Raw genomic sequence first — 18,094 nt, 5'->3', positions numbered from 1 at the left:
TTCACAGGAGAAACAGATTCAGCTTGCTGTCCTACTAAAAGATAGAGTTTTCTATTTCTTGTTGTTCCCCCCTTCCCCTTTCCTGTAATGGAGTGGAGTGGGCGTGGTGTGACCATAGCTCCAAATACCAAAGCTGGCTTGAGTTAGGCAGCAGGAGCATGGAACCAAGAGCAGTGGGAAAGAGTGGGCAGAGGAATGACCTTTCTCTTTTAGCAAAGGTAACAACTTTGGCTCAAGTCCTACTTGGAAATGGCTCCTTGAAACAGGATGAAATAACTAGAGACTACTGTTTGCAACTTACTTATTTTATATCAGTGACATCAGGCCTCTGCTCTACTACCTTCTTACTAGTTTTCCTGACTCTCAGCTGGGGAAGAGCCATTGTCACTAAAGATCAAAGTAGCAAAAATCAAGTGCATTTGGGTTTCAATTAGGTTTTCATCTTTTAATTGGCTGTTAGGGTTTTTTAACAGCTGATCATCATTGAAAAATTAAATTTTCCTGGAATAAATATTTTCATCAAAAAAGGGAAAATATTTTAACACTTGGGAAATGTTGTTGAAGCCATTTGTGAATGCAGTTTATACTCTAGGCTCAAAATGTTATGTTGCTACTTTATTATCAATCTGTCATATCATATGTTTAAAAAAATCATAGTAGTTTCAAGAATTTAAAGTATATTCCTAAAATTTGTGTGAGGGCGTGTGAATTTAGGGGAGGTTCATTCTTTTAGGTGGGAACTTAAAAGCCTAAACTCATTATTTTTCACTTTTTAATGCTTATTTCTGTTCCTTTAGTAGTGGGAGTCAGGTAATCTAGATCATTGTAGGATTTAAAAGTTAAGCTTTCTCTTCTGTCCAGCAAGTTGGAGGAAGTAATCGCTATTTTGTGTGTTACTATTTTTTGTTAACTCTGAAAAGAGATACTATGTAAATGTCATAAGTGTGATTTCTCTCTATCTTAGCTGCTGCAGAATGACCCACACTGGGCAGATTGCCCCCGATGTAGCAGCACTGCGGGTGGTCCTGCTGGGGCTGAGCAGCCTGTGTGATGCCTGGGCACAGCCAGCTTTGTTCAAGCAGCCTGCCGTCCACTTAGAGATGTGCCTGGGCGTGTTACGGCAGCATCTGATGGTCGTGCCTGCGCTGAAGCTGTTGTCTGTGGGAACAATGCATGTAAAAAGAGATTGTGTTTAATATCACCAGGTTTTTAAATTGCAGTCTTTTAAATTGCTATGCGAACCATTTAGAAATGGGAAATGTGCCACCTTGAGCAGGTACCTGGTTTGCATTCATTCATTGTAGGTCTTCGAAAGGTCTCCTACCTCAGGCTGTCAGTTGTTTTCCTGTTATTGGTAGCTTGCCCAGTTAGTGGCGTAAACCTATGTTGCATTCTCTTAATATTAGTCTTTGATTATTTCTTTCTAAATCATTCTTTCTAGAATAATTAGGAGAAACTACTCTTCTGCATTTATATTCTGGTGCCCTAGCCCTGCACAGGAATTTCAGAACCTTGAAAACAATTATTTTCAGTTTCTAGCTGCTACCTTGCTTCTTTTCTTTTTGCCTTATCAGCCAAGCACAGTGTGTAACAGCATTATTTGCATTGACTTGGTCCAAATCACCTATCAGCAGGTGAATCAACTATGACTGCGATTCACAAAATCCAGGTTTTCTTTTCTCCTGATTCCTGATAGCTTTTTGACTTAGGAACCCAGAGGTTACTCTGCAGATTACAGTCGTAAACTAGGCACTCATAATGCCAGGTAAGAGCTATCCCCAGCAGAGTGGCTCTTGCAGTAGCCAGCATGCTACTGTGAGCCAGCATGCAACTGCCAAGTTGGATAGATAATAATGACTGACAAATTTTGAGTCTAAGATTGGGAGTCTGTGTCTGGGCTGCAGAGAATTGACTGTATTGGCTGCGAATTCAGATTTTATATGCTTTCCTGTGATGTACTGTTAAAGATTTACTTCCAAAATGAGCTGTGTCTGCAGGTTCTTTTCAGGCACATCTGAAGTCATCCTTTTTTCCACAGTTTACACTGCTATAGAAGACTCCGTGGTATGATTTTGGAGGCTGTGATGCTCATAAAACTTTGAGGATTTTAGGAATTGTTTCAGCTATTCCTAAATGTAAAATATGAACTCAACTCTCTTAATAAATTATAAAACATAGGGTTCACTTTAAGTTTATATTTGTTGTGAGTCTTTATATTAAACAAATGGATTGTAGCTGCTCAGGTATGTACTGGGGGGAAAAAAAGGGGAGAACTGTTTCTTGCTTAGTTGTGTCTCATGCATCACTTGTGATCACCTCAAATGTTTTTTGACTTCAACTATTTTGTATTGATGTATATTGAAACTTACAAATTCTGTTAAAAAGAGTAGTTCAGAGATGCTATCAGTACAAAAGAAATATATATATTTTTAAAGGCACTGTCATTAGCTTTAAGTCATTAGGAAACTAGTATAGCAGGAGTTAATACCACCTCTCACTTTTTAAAATTTACATGGTTATTAGTTAATAGCTGAAGTTTTGTTGTATTCTCTTAAACCTTTTTGTGGAAACATTAGTATCATAAGGCTGCGATTTCATGATCACTCTAGGCTGACATTAATGTACACTGCTTGAGAATGCTCTCTTGACTGGCTACTGGTAGGCTCAAGGGAACAGAAACCACGTTTGCATGCTTGAAGTGGTCAGGAAAATGCAGGTTAGTAAAAATAGTGTTCTCTGGTACACTAATATATGACTGAAAGACAGCCAGAGTTTCTCAGTTTGTTTTTAATAATTGTTAGATGAGAGACTTTCCCCCCTTCCAGTAGCTGTGGGAGGCTCAAAAATACATCAGACTACTGTCTCCTCATCAAGATGCTCCAGGACAGTGAATATTTTTTTGTTCAGGTCTCTGCCTACTTATCCTTCTAGCTTTTCAGGGTCTGAGCATTACAAGTTGGTATGTAAAATCCTGCTGCAGATGTGTGGTGTAATAATGGGGTAACAGAGATAGTGTAAATCCTGTTTTTTTTCTAATATGACTGAAAAGAAAAAAAATAATGTGGAACAAACTAATGAATATAGCCTTCTCTTATATTTTACTTTCTCTTTTAAATTGTAATGATCTCTGGTATCTTTTCCAGCATCTTTTACTCCAGATAACACTCTGGCTTATCTGGTAGCTGAGGGAAAAAAGGCTTGGTTAAGCTGTTGCCTTCTTCAGATACAAAGCAAAGCTATGTTTCTGAATTATAAGAGGATTGTTTGTAACATATGACTTGGATGACAGCAGATGCCCTGTTACATTTTTAGGTTGTCTCTCCTGTAGAGATGGCAACAGAGCAACCTTCCTGCTGGGCCGGCTATGCTTAATTGGTTCATCTAGGTAATTTTTCAGGCTTGGAAAGAAAAATTAAATGCTGCAGAATAACATTGTGGTCAAGAAAAGATATAATCTGCTGATCACTTAGGTACTGTGGAAACGGAAAAAATTGTTTTTCTGAAGAAAAGCTGTGCGTAAGAATAAGTCTATTTTGAAAATAAAGACTTGCTGCACTAGTCATCAGTGGTAACTGTGTTCTGGTTCTAAAGCTCTAAATGATTCAATTTTGTGAAAGATTTTTTTTTAGAGTATAAATTTTCATAGTTTTTTGTTGGGGTCCCTCCCCTGCCGCTGCAACAGTTTTTCTAACTATATAAATTACTATATTAATTTAGTGCTACAAAATGTACTTAATGCATTAGAAATTCTTACTTGGATTTTTTCCTCCTGTCTGAAATAGGTATATTGTATGTAACAAATACAAACATGCTCAACTGAAGTTACTCAGTTTTTAAGTAAATACTGAGAGTTTTCAGCTTTGCAACTAGACTAATTTCTTGATAGTTTACTCTGAAGTTATAACTGGTATCCAGAGTTTTTAGACTTCTGCCTAAGTGGTACTTCAGCATGTTGAAATCTGGAAATACTTAAAATGTGGGTTTCAGACTTCAATCTTTTTTTTTTTTTTTTTTTTTTCTAGCGTCTTTAAAAGATATAGATAATGTATGTAATAATTTTAGAGTAGAAATAGTTATTGTGAAATAACAGCCAAGATGAATTAACATCTGAGCGCTAGAGGGCAGTTAACTTAAACTCCCATTCATTCAGTGGGGAGCGGGTTAATGTCCCAGGAAGCAAGAAAACACTTTGGCTCACTAGCCCCAACTGGGCACAGTAAGCAGTTATTTCTCATTGTGCCCACCAGCTCCTTTTGCAGAAATTACTGCTCAGCTGAGAGAACATGAGAAATAGGAAGGCCTGCTCATGCTCATGCTGGCAATAGGAACTCTCCCTAACCCTAATATATCTCTTAGTCAGTTAAGCTAACAGGGCAGCGTATGCCTCTAAGGAGAGGTAGTAGTGGAGCTTTGTGATTATGAATCCTTCTTAAGGTTAGGTGCACGACATGATCATTGTCTTGACTCATTTCTCTTTATTTAAAAAAAAAAATTAAAAATCTGTCTAGTATAATAATGAACAAGTTGGTAGCTCATTGTAGTAACTAAGTGGGAGTTGAAACTGTTTAATTAAACAACCTTTCATGGGGTTTTTAAAAGTTTTTCCAGATTTAGATTAAAGATAAAAATTCTTCTCATGGAAGTATATGTTGGGGAAAACTGAACGTAGATAATACACTTTAATGAAATCAGCTGAGATGTATCTTTAGAACGTGCAGAGAGCTTGTTCCTTTTTTTTTGCTTTTTCACCATATTGCAGTTTTCATAGTTTTTTATGTAGCTATGCTGAATTGCATGGCTGGTGCGCAGAGGCAATCAGCTATAGTATCGGCAATGCATAGGAAATTGTCCAGAAGATGTATAAAATTAATTGTTCAGTTTCAGCTTGCACTTTGCAACACTGAGTGTTGTAAAGAAAAATGGTGTCTTGCTGCCCTAGTGATCTGTTAATACAGTGTTTGAGTATAGATTCCAACAGAGGAAGCACTGAGCCTGAAAGTGTTGCCCTTCATCAACAGAATTAAGTCAGGGAGCTGTATCTGTCGAAGCACAAGTCATGGTCATGCCATTTACTTTTGAGAGCCACAGCTTAAACATACACAGATAACACCTCTGCTATTTGAAATGCAACATTAATTCGTAGAAACATACTGAGACTTTGTCAGTTTATGGCAAATAGCTTTTCTAGCTGTGTTATGTTGCATTTGTAAAAGCAAAGTAAAGCAAAACAAAAAATAAAAACCCAAGCCCAATAGTAACCAAAGAAATTTGTTCTTAGTTTTTGTTAGCATTCTGTAAAAACACAGGTAGGGAAAAAAGTGTAGGATTTGGCAGGACCCTGTGATTGCAAGTCGTGTTTTCTGTAAAGTGTTTGAAAACTATACTGGGGAATATGGTAGCCTGCTTTCCAAAATGTAGAAATGTACCCCTGTTACACTTAGGTAGCTTTATAGTACATTGAACTGGGTACTGGTTTTAATTTTGCTTATAAAATTACCTTTTTTTTTTCCTCAGAAACTTCCTAATTTGGGTGTTCTAAAAGCAAGTTTGTCTTTTTTTAGGAAATAAAACCTCAAAGCCATTTCAACCATGGATACAGTGAATCTCTTGGACGGAAAAGCCACATTGATGATTACAGCACTTGGGACATTGTCAAAGCCACACAGTAAGTTTATTTTTGAATGTTAGATTTGTCTGTGTCTTTATCAGTTAGAAACAGTAAAATGAGTTGCTTTATTTGTGTAAAGTGGAAGGTAAACTGTATTTTTTCAATCCAGTAGTGGAAGATTTCAGAAGTAACCTCTGCAAAATTACTGTTAGGACAAACTTTTGATCATTGTATAAAAAAACCGGGAGGAATTGTGGTGAGTTGTAAATATAGGTGGTTGCTGGACAGATTGCTGGAAGAGAGAATGGTACTGTTGTTTATTTTCTGTCAGTGATAATTTACAGGTAAGCAGGCAACATTTATATGCAAACATAAGGGTTTGATCGATTTATAGGTTAGAAAGAATGTGTCTCTAACTTTCATGGAGGACTGTAGGAGTAAACTGAGTGGAGATTTAATTGCCCTCTTTATGCAGATGTATTATACAAATTTGTTTGTTCCACAGTCCTGTAGCAGATACTAATCTACAAGACTTTCGGGAGAGTTGTCATGATGCTGTTTTTTAGTTTGCTACTGTTTGCCATTCAGAAACTGTTACCACCATCACTTTTCTTCAATGAGCTGAGATAGTTTTGTAAGATTTGTATTTTTAATATTGTATTTTCAATTTGAATGCTTGAGCCATTATGGATCTTGCAGAGCTATTTGCCTTTTTCTTCTCAAGCCAAAATTTTTCTTGCATTTTTTTCCTATAAGAAAGCAGCTTTGCAGCTCTGCATGTGACACAGGCCCAGTTTAGGAGTAGGAAGTATGTACTTTCCTTCATTTTTGGAGTTGTAAGGAGTTTAGCTCCCTGAAACAGATAGACATCTGTTTCAGACTGCTATTGTTGCTCTAAGTACTTTAATGGTAGCACTGCAACCTATAATACTCATATTAGGGTATTTTTAGAAATTACAATACTGGCACAATATCAAACTAGCTGTTTCTTATAAAAGTATGGAAGTGTGTTTGACAGCAGAAGTGGTTTTACAAGTTACCTACTTCTATTCTTGTATGCTCATTGCGTATTTGGAAACCTAAAATACCTTTGTCCCTGTTAACCCTCAGGTTCAGGCTGATCTGTGCTTTCAGCTGAGTTGTTACAAGTCTTTTCTAGTCTCCTCATACAAGAACCAACTGGTCTGAGTTGACATCTCACCACGAGGACTGCAGTTTCATATTGTAGCCCTAATGGTTAATATTGCAGGGAAGGAGGACTGTCAACATGATCAAGTTGTGGTATCCAGGCAGCACTTCCCTGATTAGGAGGAGAATTCACAGAATCACAGAATGAACTAGGTTGGAAAAGACCTTTGAGATCATCGAGTCCCACCTGTGACCTAACATTACCTTATCAGCTAAACCATGGCACTGAGTGCCTCATCAAAGCTTTTTAAAACACCTCCAGGGTTGGTGACTCAACCACCTCCCTGGGCAGGCCATTCCAATGCCAAACCACTCTTTCTGTGAAGAATTTTTTTCTGATATCTAGCCTAAGCTTCCCCTGGCACAGCTTGAGGCTGTGTCCTCTCAGACATGCTTTTATTTAAGCATTTACTAGGTTTTGAAGGCCATGTTATAAAAAATGTCTGTCATAAAGGGAAATATGTCTGAAATTTAAGGTAGAAAATAAACCCACCAAGTATTATAAGATTTGCAGTAAAATAATGCTGCTGATACATTAATTCAGTGTTCTTGAAAGGATACGCTTTTTCTACTAAAATGGTGTAGTTATTTGCACTTGTAAAAGCATAACCTATCACATCTATGTATAAAAAAATAGGTGATCTTATCTTCTTCCCTTTGTCCTCTAAAATTAGTACTCACTGAGATTAAAATATCTGCTGACTTTCCTTACTTTTTAGTTCAGTGCTAAGTAAGTAAGATACCACAAAGTTTTTGTAAAAAAGGACCACCCGTCAGTCTCCTAGAACGCTTCCCATAAGCAGTTCAGTAAGTTGAAGCAAGATGTAGCAAAATATAATAAGAATTAAAATATAGTAAGATTTTTCAGTCTCTTGGTTTGGGTGGGGTTTTTCCCAACTCCAGTTTCTCCTGGAAAAAATAATTTGTTATGTTATTGTTCCAACATACATGAAAATTGAGAGTATAGTTCCTTAAACCTTAAAGGTGATGGTGAGAAAAATGGGATGAAAAAATCTAAAACTCATCTATATTTCATGTATGCTGTTTGAATGTAGAATTCTATTTTGACATGTTTTTATTGACACTGGATTACACAGAAATAAAACAGTGTTAGTAAATTACTGTGCTCAATTTTGTTTTTCAGCAAGGAAAAATACGACCTTGCAAACTCCTCACATTTTTCCATAAGTATTTGTATGTTGCATCATATCTTATTGAACTGTTTCAGTGATATATCTTCTTAATCTGTAGATTGGACTCAAATTAACACGCTCATATGGTATGAGCTACAATTATAATAACTTCTTATAATCACATTAAGATTTCATATAGAAAACAGTGGTTTGGCTCATTGAAGAGAGTTTGTTGGTATTTGTATTTTTTCCCCATTATGCTCCTCATGAGTTCTCTGGAAGACCTGGGGACCCTTGGCATGCTTTGTATCAAAAATAGTCAGTCTCTGTTTTTATTTTGCAGAAAATTTTGCTGGAGTAAAAATCACAGTGTTTGGTTTTAGTACCTGTTCATACAAAGAGCACTTTTCACTGACTTTGTTGTAAACATGTCCAAGAGCATCTAGGTAGCTTTCAAAGTAGCACTGTTGTGGCCCTTCATGTTTCAGATGTTAGAATGTGTATGTAATTTTTTGCCATATTATATTTGGCTATAGCAGAATTGTTTGGTTCATAGAAAGTCTCCGCTTCTGAAAGCAGAAGCAGGCCACTCATCTGTATTTGAAAAACTGTTTTCAAAGGAATAGTAAAAAAATCATCCATGCTTGCCTTTGGTTTTGTTCCTCTGTGATATTCAGAGTTCTCACTGGAGCTCCAGGGAGGGAATGGAGTCTTGTTTAAAAAAAAAAAAAAAAACAAAACCAAAACTGTCATAAGTGATTTCAAGGTGAAATTTAATGGTGTATTGGGTACATTTATTTCTGTTGTCTGGCACCAGTAGCCCTCTGTCATCCAGGGCAGCAGTCATAACTTTTAATATGATGTCTTGGGAAACGTCCTGTGTTAATGTGACAAAGTTGCTGTTCATTTTGTTTTAAATCTTTAGACTGAGAAACTGAGAGATAGATGAAGTTCACAAGTAGAGAAGCATGTGGTGGGCTGTCAGTAGGAGAACAAAATCTGAGACACATTAAACCTCTCATTGTGTTCTTCAGTTCTCTTGAGAGTGAATAGACACTTTTGGCTTTTAGGGAGTTTTATCAAATTCCAGCTTTGTTGAAAGTAAGTTAAATGACCATTATGAACATGGGTATTAAAGATTAATGATACTAATAAGTGCTTTTGTGACATCTGGAAGATTGATTCCTTGTACTCAAGTGTTACGATTTCATTATCACAAGATTAACTTTTCTGTTACGTTTTATTCAATGAGATCATTCAAAATGAAGTTCTGTGCGTTGTGAGATAGTGCAGCATAAAATATGAATTATGTTGAGTCTCGCAAAGGAAAAAATTGTTGGATTCATGCTTTTTTCATGACTATTTCTCATCAGTCATAGGGTAACTGATAAAAATAAAGCTATATATTGAATGATTAAAATTGGTAAGGGTTGGCCAGAGGAAGAGTTACTCCTGGCTCTTTTCAGCTACTCACAGGAGAGAATGGACAGACCGTGACACAGATACACTTCCATTATTCCTGATTATTTGTGCCCATGGGGTTGATTATATTGCTGAAAGTGAAATGTCCCTGATGTTTTCGTGGAAGAGTGGGACTTTTTTAACCACATTAGTAATATGGCCACAACTGTCGAGACAATTTAGGGCTTTGGAACAGTATTCAGTAAGAGCTGAATTTCTTTTGTCTTTCAACACTGCTGTTAATAGTCCATTAAGCAGCTCGAGTTAAACCTTTTCTGTTGAAAACAAAATTGTCTTACTGTTAACACAAAAACCTTGAGAATGTGTTAAAGGCTTTGTTAGTATTTATCATTATTCATGGGAATGAGATTTGAAAAGAGAAAAAAGATCCATTTTCTGTTAATTGCATTTTCAGTTAATTTCAGTTGCTTTGATTTGAGTTACAGTGATAGCAAGATGAGGGAGTGAGCTCCTGGTTTACCTACTCTTTGTTGGCATGGTGATGTGCTCAGTGTAGAGAGATTCCTTCCTATTATTGTGGCCAAATTTAATGTTAATCGTGCTGTAAAGCTGGCATTGTCTATTTTGAAGAGTCTATGTGTTTGTAGGCAAAAGAATAGAAAATGGATTACATATTTAAAATGCAGAAGGCAGTAGGGTACTGTTTTTCAAAGTATTAAGGTCAGAATATCTTTAACCTGCGATGACAAATAAAATGTTACAGGTTAGTTACTGAAATAGCTTAGAGACTGTGATCGCAAAATGAGCTTGCACAATGGTATTCTTGCCCTGGACTAATCCTGTTTCTTTCAGAACAAGACAGGCTCAATAATATGCTTTAATTATGTTCCATATTGATGTTTACAGCATCACCCTCTAGAATTCACTCAGCTGCTGAGTATTTGTTAGATGAATATATCAGTTTCCTGTGAGGATTTGAATCTTTCTCTCCATTACTCTTGAAGGGTGTAGAGCCCTTTATAACAACATTACAAGTGTGATTACACTGAGTGTCTGAAATAGGTGACTTTGTCATTTTCTAACCAAACAGTGCATCATGAACCTTGAAGTCAGCTGCAGCAAATTGGTGGTGGAAGACTGTAGGTTGTATGTGAGAGAAGAATGCTTCACTTCTGCGACAGAGCTCAAGGAAACCATAACTGCAGCAGATTCAGTGTTCTATTTAATAGTAGAGAGCCTGCTGTTTCCAGGAAGAGGAGCAAATTGTTGTAAATTCCTAACTTTTTTTTTTTTGCCAGGCAGATTTTGTCTGTCAAGATCCTTAAGTCCTCTTCTGACAATTTAATAAATTGAAGATTCATAAAATTATACCTTGTGTGCTGCATCTTTAGTAAACAGTTATGATTGAGTTCAAGGTACCAAAAGTAAATGGCTAGGAATAGACAAACTGAGGGTGACTTAAATTAAAAAATTGCTGTATACCTCATACTCAGTATCACTTTTGGAAAGAGCTTTGTTTTACTGTAAAGGCAACTGATGTATTGCAGAATTTTGTGTTCTGTTTTGTAGCCAAGTAGTACCATGTACTGTGACTTGTAGTTTGCCTTCTGGTGGGAAGAACGGGAAGTCTATGATGCTAAGCCCAAAGAAGGAATCTGTTCATACTATTCCTTCTTGTATCTGAAGCCATGCCATCAGTCTTTGCTCAGGGCCTCACCACAGTGTTCGGGTGAATTCTAGAAAGAGGTACTTGTAAACATCAGCGGAGCATAATTGGAGCATTCTGTGGGAACTTCTGCCGAGGCACTGGCAACAGCATTCTGCCTCAACAGGCTGCAGGATCACTTGTGACAGATTTCCTTTGTTTTTATACCTCTTAAGCCAAGTTCTTCAGAAAATAGCATCACATTTTCTGTAGGACTATAGTTCTGCTTTTAATAAAATAACCCAACAAATAACCCTTCCAGCCCTCCCCCCACAAAAAACCCCAAAGAATAATCACCCCTCTGCCCCCTTCCCCCAAGACTGTATAGTGCTTCTTGGTTATACCTATCTTGGCAGCATGGTCTAACAAAAACTTGGGTAGGAATCAAAGGTTACTTTCAGGAGGTTCATTTTGTGTTGTGTAGTCAACTTGGTAGGACACTCATCTTAAAGCATATGTGCAGTTTGCCATAGCTGGCCAATAGTGATGTAGTGGTTTAACTGCTGGGCAGCTGAATCCCACACAGCTGCTCACTTGCTTCCCTCTGGTGGGATAGAGAAATTGACCAAAAGGCTAAGGATAAACAGAGTTTAATAGATAAAGCAAAAGCTGCACACACAAGCAAAGCAAAACAAGGAATGAGGAACAGCAAAGGCCTTGACTCTGTGTAAGCACTGCTCAGCAACAGCTAAAATATTGGTGTTAATCAACACTGTTTTGCTCACAGATACTAAACATAGCCTGATAGAAACCACTCTGAAGAAGAGTAACTTGATCCCACCCGAAACAAATACATGTGAGGAAAATCCTAATCTGTTGCATGAAAGCTTTACATGATTGCTTCTTACACTTTATAGGAAGTTAACATTGTTGTATCCTTGTGTTCTTTGTATCTTTCTGATAACTTAGAATAATTTATTTTAAAAATTGTTTTGTACTGCTTTTGTACTGCTTACTTAAACAGGAGGAGAGTCAGCTAAACTCAGCTTTAGGCAATACATTTTTTTTTTTGCTGGTGACTGTTAAACCTAATAGTAGTGCTTAGGTCAATAATTTCTTACATTATGTTTTCAGTTTGTACTTTAAGTGAAGACAGCAGGCTATCTTGAGCAGGAAGGGGTGTCATAACAGCTAATTGGAGTAGAACAGCTTGTCAACAAATGGTTGCATTGCCATTCTATATGAATCACTTTCCAGGCTGCATTCAGACACTGTAATATGGCAGTGTGATACTGTACTGTAGGAAGATCAGAATTTGCTGTCCTGCTTTTGGAAGTCCTTCTTTCCCCCGTCTCTCCTACTGTCTCTTGACTCCTTGTTCTTGGCTGACCTGCCTTTTGTAGTCCTAACCTGTTTCAGTGGCCCTTCCAGCTGAGATGAGAAGTCAGGAATGGTATGTATGTGTTAAGCCATTTGTACAAGCTCATCAGGCCACTCTACTGATCTAAACTAGGACTTGGTAGATCAAGTGTGCCTAAAGACTGGGTTGACTTAGAACCTTACCAGTTTTCCTAGCAGTTATGTTTGTCTGAGCATGTGTATCTTGTCTAGCTGGTTGCACATTTTTAAGTCATTGTAACCCAAACGTCTTTCCGCCTCCTCCAACGGATTTAAAAAAAGGCTTTGTTGTCAAAATTATTCATGACTGCTGCTTTTTCTACTCAGTCTGAAGGACCACATTTTATACGTGTGTTGCCACTTGGTATGTACTGCATGCAATAGTCTTTGTTCTCATCTCTTGTAGTGTTTGAAAAGATAATTAGTATGACAATTTCCAGCATTTTTCATAATTTCTCATGCAACTTTCCTAAGAAATTGAAAACAACATGATCTAAGTAGGCTGTTACGTCTAGTACTTTTTAATAGCGTCCAACTAATTTTTGTGTTTCAAATCTGTGATAGGCTTAGAAAGCATTCCTGAGTTTTGTTGGCTTGAGTAATTTGAACATTGATCCAGATTGAGGTTCCAGATTCAAATACATTAAAGAAAAAGTAAGAATGGTAACTACCCTAAGAAGGAGGTCTCTGCATCAGTTATGCAAGCTGATGAGAAGCAGAAGAGCCTTTTCTAAGGCTATCTCTTCTGCAGAAAGTAGAACATAGAAGCAGCACATGAAAAACTTAGTTAAATCCCAACTTTGAGAGGCTGTTAAAATTCTGTTTTAGCAGAAGTCAGATGTCACAAGGCATTGACCTTGATTGCAAGGCATTCCCACATTCTCCTCCTTGACACTTGAGAAATCCCTACGGGATGTACAGATTTTCAAAATGTAATCTTTACTTCCTTTTCTGCGTTGTTTTTTTTTGACCCAAAAATAGGTGGTAAAACAGTGTAAGCATCAAGGCAAACATTATTTAATGGTGGAGTTACTCCTACATTAAATGCCTAAGTGATATTTATGCTTCCTGATTTGCTTCAACTTTCAAATATGTGCATAATTTTTTTTCAAATGGTGGTACATCACATTTAATAGTTCTCTTTAATAAAATAATAGATTTCGTATTAATGTGCAGAATTCTGAAGTGGCCTAAAAAAGAAAATGATACTAACTTCTATCAGGAAGATTGCTATTTGTTGTCTTGAGAAGAATGGGAAATATTTCAGCTGCTAGTGTTTGTAGTTGGCTTGATGAACTTATCTTCTCCTGCATTTTAGGAAGATACTGTCAAATCAGCTGACTAAGCTTTTTTTGGTCGTCAAGAGCTGGAAAGGGAGGGAGAACAGAAGTGGGAGAAGCAAATGTAGTGGAGTCCCTGGGAAGTGAACGGTTACTTTAATTTAGTATGCTGCTGGTAGATATTTTGCCTTGCTCTGCAGTACGGTTTTCTGTGGACACAAGTCTTCTGCAATATCCTGATTCGATTAATGTAACTTTCCAGTGGAAGCTTCTTGTTCCAAGAAATTGGTTATCCTATAGAAAAGTTTCTTCTTCATTTCTCTTCTGTTGAAGATTTTGTATTGTGACCAAAAGTATGGTGTTTGCTGAATGCATTTTCATCTAAGGTAAGCATTTTGACATATCTTGTTTTATTCTTCAAGGTATGGAATATATGAACGATGTAGAGAGTTGGTGGAAGCTGGTTATGATGTACGACAACCAGACAAAGAAAACGTAACGCTTCTCCACTGGGCTGCAATCAACAACAGGATAGATCTGGTGAAGTATGTATTACACTTTTGTTAAACAAAAATTAATGTCCTTAAAAATGTTGATTTCTTTTTTTAGGACAACCGAATGTCTTTAAATTTAATGTGTCCAATTTGTCCTTTTTTCCTTGACAGTATGTCAGAGCTCTTGTCCATTAATGCATCTCTCCCACTGTGACATACAGCATTGCATTTTCTTCCTGCTGTTTACTAGAGTGCATGTGCCTACTGATGTGTCTAACTGTATCTAAAATTCCCTTTTCTTGATGCAGTTCTTGCACTTCAGGTTCCTCTGTCTTTTGGGGATCTTGATTTATATCACTCACCTTATTATGTGCTCTCTCACTCTCTTTTTTGCAAGACACTACTTAATTTTATTTCCTTAGAATTATATTATTTAGTGGTTTTTATTTGTTTTCAAGCCTATCATATCTTTCCCCAAGTGTTCTCTATTCCCTCATTATGTGCAGTGGATAATTTCATTAAATATGTTGGCTACCAAGCTTGGTACTACAGAGATAAAGTTGTCTACTCTTGTGATACCAGATCTCAGTGTCTGGCTTAGTGGGTGTTGACTATTTAAGTTCTTTCCAATGAAGTAGCTTAGCAGCTTGTCTGTGGGGAGTTCAGGCTTGAAATTAGTCTTCTCTTCTTTTTAGTATTTCTTCATCCCATCTATTGAGACTTGTGTTCCAGTGTAGGTAACAGTGGGACCTATTGATACGGAAAACAACAGAACCTTTTCATATTTTTGTAGAACCAGGGATAAGTGTCTACAACACTGTTGTGTTTTCATCATGTCACTGATGTCTTGGTATGTCTTCAACTTGGTTTTGTAAAAATGCAAAAAATGGCCTTATGTCTCTACAGTTACTTACTGCCTGTATGTCCCCATCCCCTGTGTCGAGCTTTCTCCAGACAAAGATTTCTCTTCTACTTTTCCTTCTTCTAGTAAGTGACTGCATGCACTTTGATTCCTCAAGCACCAAATGCAAGCTGAGGTAGTTTTCAAATGCCTGCCAAAGACTTAGTGATCCTAATGTGGAGATCAGTGGATGTATTTTCTTCTTAAGGCGACCTCTTTTGAGATCTGCTTGCTTTGAGTGTGAGTAGCTTGCTTAAATAGGACTTGAATGCCTGGCATCTTCTAGTGGAGATGACTCACTGAGAGTGGGATTGCCCAGTTCTTTCTTTCTTCAGGGATCTTCTCATCTAGCACAAATTTCCTTCTGCAAGATCTGCTTAGACAAGGAGATTAAGTTCTCAGTCTGGTTTTGCAGAAAAATCTTACCATTTTTGTGTACTGAAACCAAAATGCAGTGATAAATCTCAACTAAGTCTTAAAACACCCTTAAAGAAACATAAAATGTTACTTCAATGCACCATCTGGCAGGAGATTGTCGCCTTGTCTTTTCCCAGTTGTCAAACTGCAAGTTCTTCCTTCTAAATAAAACCTACTAACCAGTAAGCAGTTCTGCTGTCAGTATAATCTGAACATATTCTGCTTTTCTGCAAGGACCAGTGTTTGAATGAAGACAATCTGTTTAGTGTTCACCTCCCTATGAGTGGCTGTCACATCAGAGAGATGAATCCAAGCTTTGACTGTGAATTTCTCTGTGCTGTCTTTTTATCTAGACAAGATTTCCTTTGTAGCTCCTTCCCAAGGGGGACTAAATAGCTCCTGTCAGTAGCTGATACTTCACTGTAACAAAATTACTTTGTTTCTTTACCATATATGTGCTTTGTGTTTGCACCTAGATGGGACCAAGACTTCGACAAGATCTTCGTTTTTTCTCATGGAGAAATTAAAGAACTTAGCTTCTGCAGAGATGTTAAAATTTTGTTCTTTTAGTGTTGGAGACCAGTGGAGTGGACTGTCCTGCATCAATCAGAGCAGATCTTATTTGTCTTACACACTGGTTTTTTTCTTTGGCAAGTCTGTTGAAGTACTCCATTGTGTCTGATGGCTCTAAAGCAACTGTGTAAAAGAACTTTTTCTATAGTTGTGTTTAGAGTGACGTGCATTTTTCAGTTTCTGTTCCTAAAGGTTCCTAGAAGGGCTGTTTTTGAAATTTCATTCTCTGAATCCATAAGCACTCTAGAAAATGAAGGTAGTTACTTCAGAGTAATGTTTTTCAAGTTGTTCTGTTTGTTGCCCTTCTTCTTGCTGTGTCATGAAACACTTAGCAGAGTTTGTGGTGCCAGAACTTCAATGCTGAGGATTTGAAGGACAGCTTGTGTGGGTGGGAGAGCAGTGTTCATATATACCTGACAGGTATTTTCGAAGTGGAAAGTCTGTAGGCACAGGTATTTGAAATGTGCAAACACTTAAATCTACAGCTAGGTAGTACTTTTCAAAGGTTAGACAGTGGTGAATGAAAAACTAGAAGCCTTCTGGTAAGGCCTGTGTTTAGAAACACTGATACCTTTCTACAGCATGCATTTTCTTTCACAAAGGAAAAATAATATTGCTAGCTTAGTGTCCCAGATAAAACAGCAATGAAAACAGTTCACAGAAACATTGCAAATGACTATGAATGTGAATTGTTGCAGTTAAAAATAGGTAACTTCTTTTGTTCTTACAGATAGCTATCTTTCCATAAATGTTCTCAAGGGAAAAATAATTTCTAGTCCATCATTTAGAAATATTTTTAAAATACTCAGATGGTTTTTTTCCTTTGATTAATAATGATTGAGAAGTATGTAAAAATCTTAGTCCTTTACTAAATGTGTAACTTAAATTTAAGTGTGATCTCTGAGATCAATGACTTCAGCAGGGTTATTCCAATGATTGTACAAGCTGCAAGTCTAATGGTATATACTTTTGTTATTTAGCCAAAATTCTCTAAAAATTATAGTCTTCTAGCATCATAATCTTCTACCAGTAATTCAGAATTGTATTTAATGCAACAGCCCCATAATGCTTCTGTAGTAGCACAGTTTGTACAACTGGATATAGCAGTTAGTTTATAGAATAAAACTAGGAAATAGTGTAATGTTTAAAACACAGTAGGAGACATCCCTAGTCTCCCAACCCTTGTCAGAAATGCAAAAAAATTGAAATTATATGCTTGACCTCTAAAAAGGAATGTTATAAGAAGGCAAGAAAAGGTTCTGGTCTTCTGATCTCTAACTGCCTGTTTTGCATTATATCAAACACGTTCACTTGTGTCCTATTTAACCAAAACAAGCAATAATGTTTACTCTTTCTGTTATTCTAGATACTATATATCAAAAGGTGCTATTGTTGATCAGCTTGGGGGAGATTTAAATTCTACCCCACTTCACTGGGCAACAAGGTAGGAAAAAGTCTTCTGAAATTTTCTGTTTCTTTGCTTAACATGGAGTACTGATAGTTTTATGAAATGGTTGTATTTTATGGGAATACTTCGTACTAGAATTAATTCAGTCTTTAGTAACTGAGTTCACTGTGAATGTTGCATGTTTGAAATAAAGGAGCTTTCAGCATGTGGTTTTTTCTGATGTAGAGGAAGATGATTGCTACAATAGAACAACAAGCAAAGTATAGGCAACTTATCTTGCTCTTACTTCTGAGATCTTGTTTTTGTCAAGTTGTCTGGAGTTCAGTGGCACTTTTGCAGATGGGTCTCGGGATGATTTCGTGTGACACTGTCCTTGCAGTGTTCTATTGCATGTGTGGATTTTTTTAAAGATACGCTTAAAATCAGGTTTCTTATCTAGAAGATGGTCAGAGAACGATATATGGCTGGAAAAAATTGAAGACAGCCTTCAAGCAGTACCTGCTCCTTCAGACAACCACCTAGAAATAGGTGGGAAAGAAACAGTGTCCATATTAATATTTTTAACTGTAAATGGCAAAAAGAGACTTGGAAAATCAGCTTTTAGAAGATTTAATGTATCAAAATAAT

The 18,094-nt window shown here is 37.0% G+C and overlaps 1 protein-coding gene across 1 annotated transcript in view; it reads left to right on the top strand.

Moving 5' to 3' along the window:
• ZDHHC17 (zDHHC palmitoyltransferase 17) overlaps positions 1-18,094 on the top strand; it is a 67,741-nt gene that overhangs the window by 11,936 nt on the left and 37,711 nt on the right. Inside the window, exons 2-4 of the mRNA XM_082280072.1 lie at positions 5,562-5,665; positions 14,097-14,219; positions 17,426-17,503. Of these exons, the coding sequence (XP_082136198.1) occupies positions 5,562-5,665; positions 14,097-14,219; positions 17,426-17,503 (305 nt within the window). The remainder of the gene's footprint in view (positions 1-5,561; positions 5,666-14,096; positions 14,220-17,425; positions 17,504-18,094) is intronic.

Source organism: Coloeus monedula (assembly GCF_965178545.1).
Source record: "Coloeus monedula genome assembly, chromosome: 4".
Classification (NCBI taxonomy): domain Eukaryota; kingdom Metazoa; phylum Chordata; class Aves; order Passeriformes; family Corvidae; genus Coloeus; species Coloeus monedula.
Note: the sequence above shows the minus strand (reverse complement) of the source record. Positions and strands in the feature narration are given on the sequence as shown.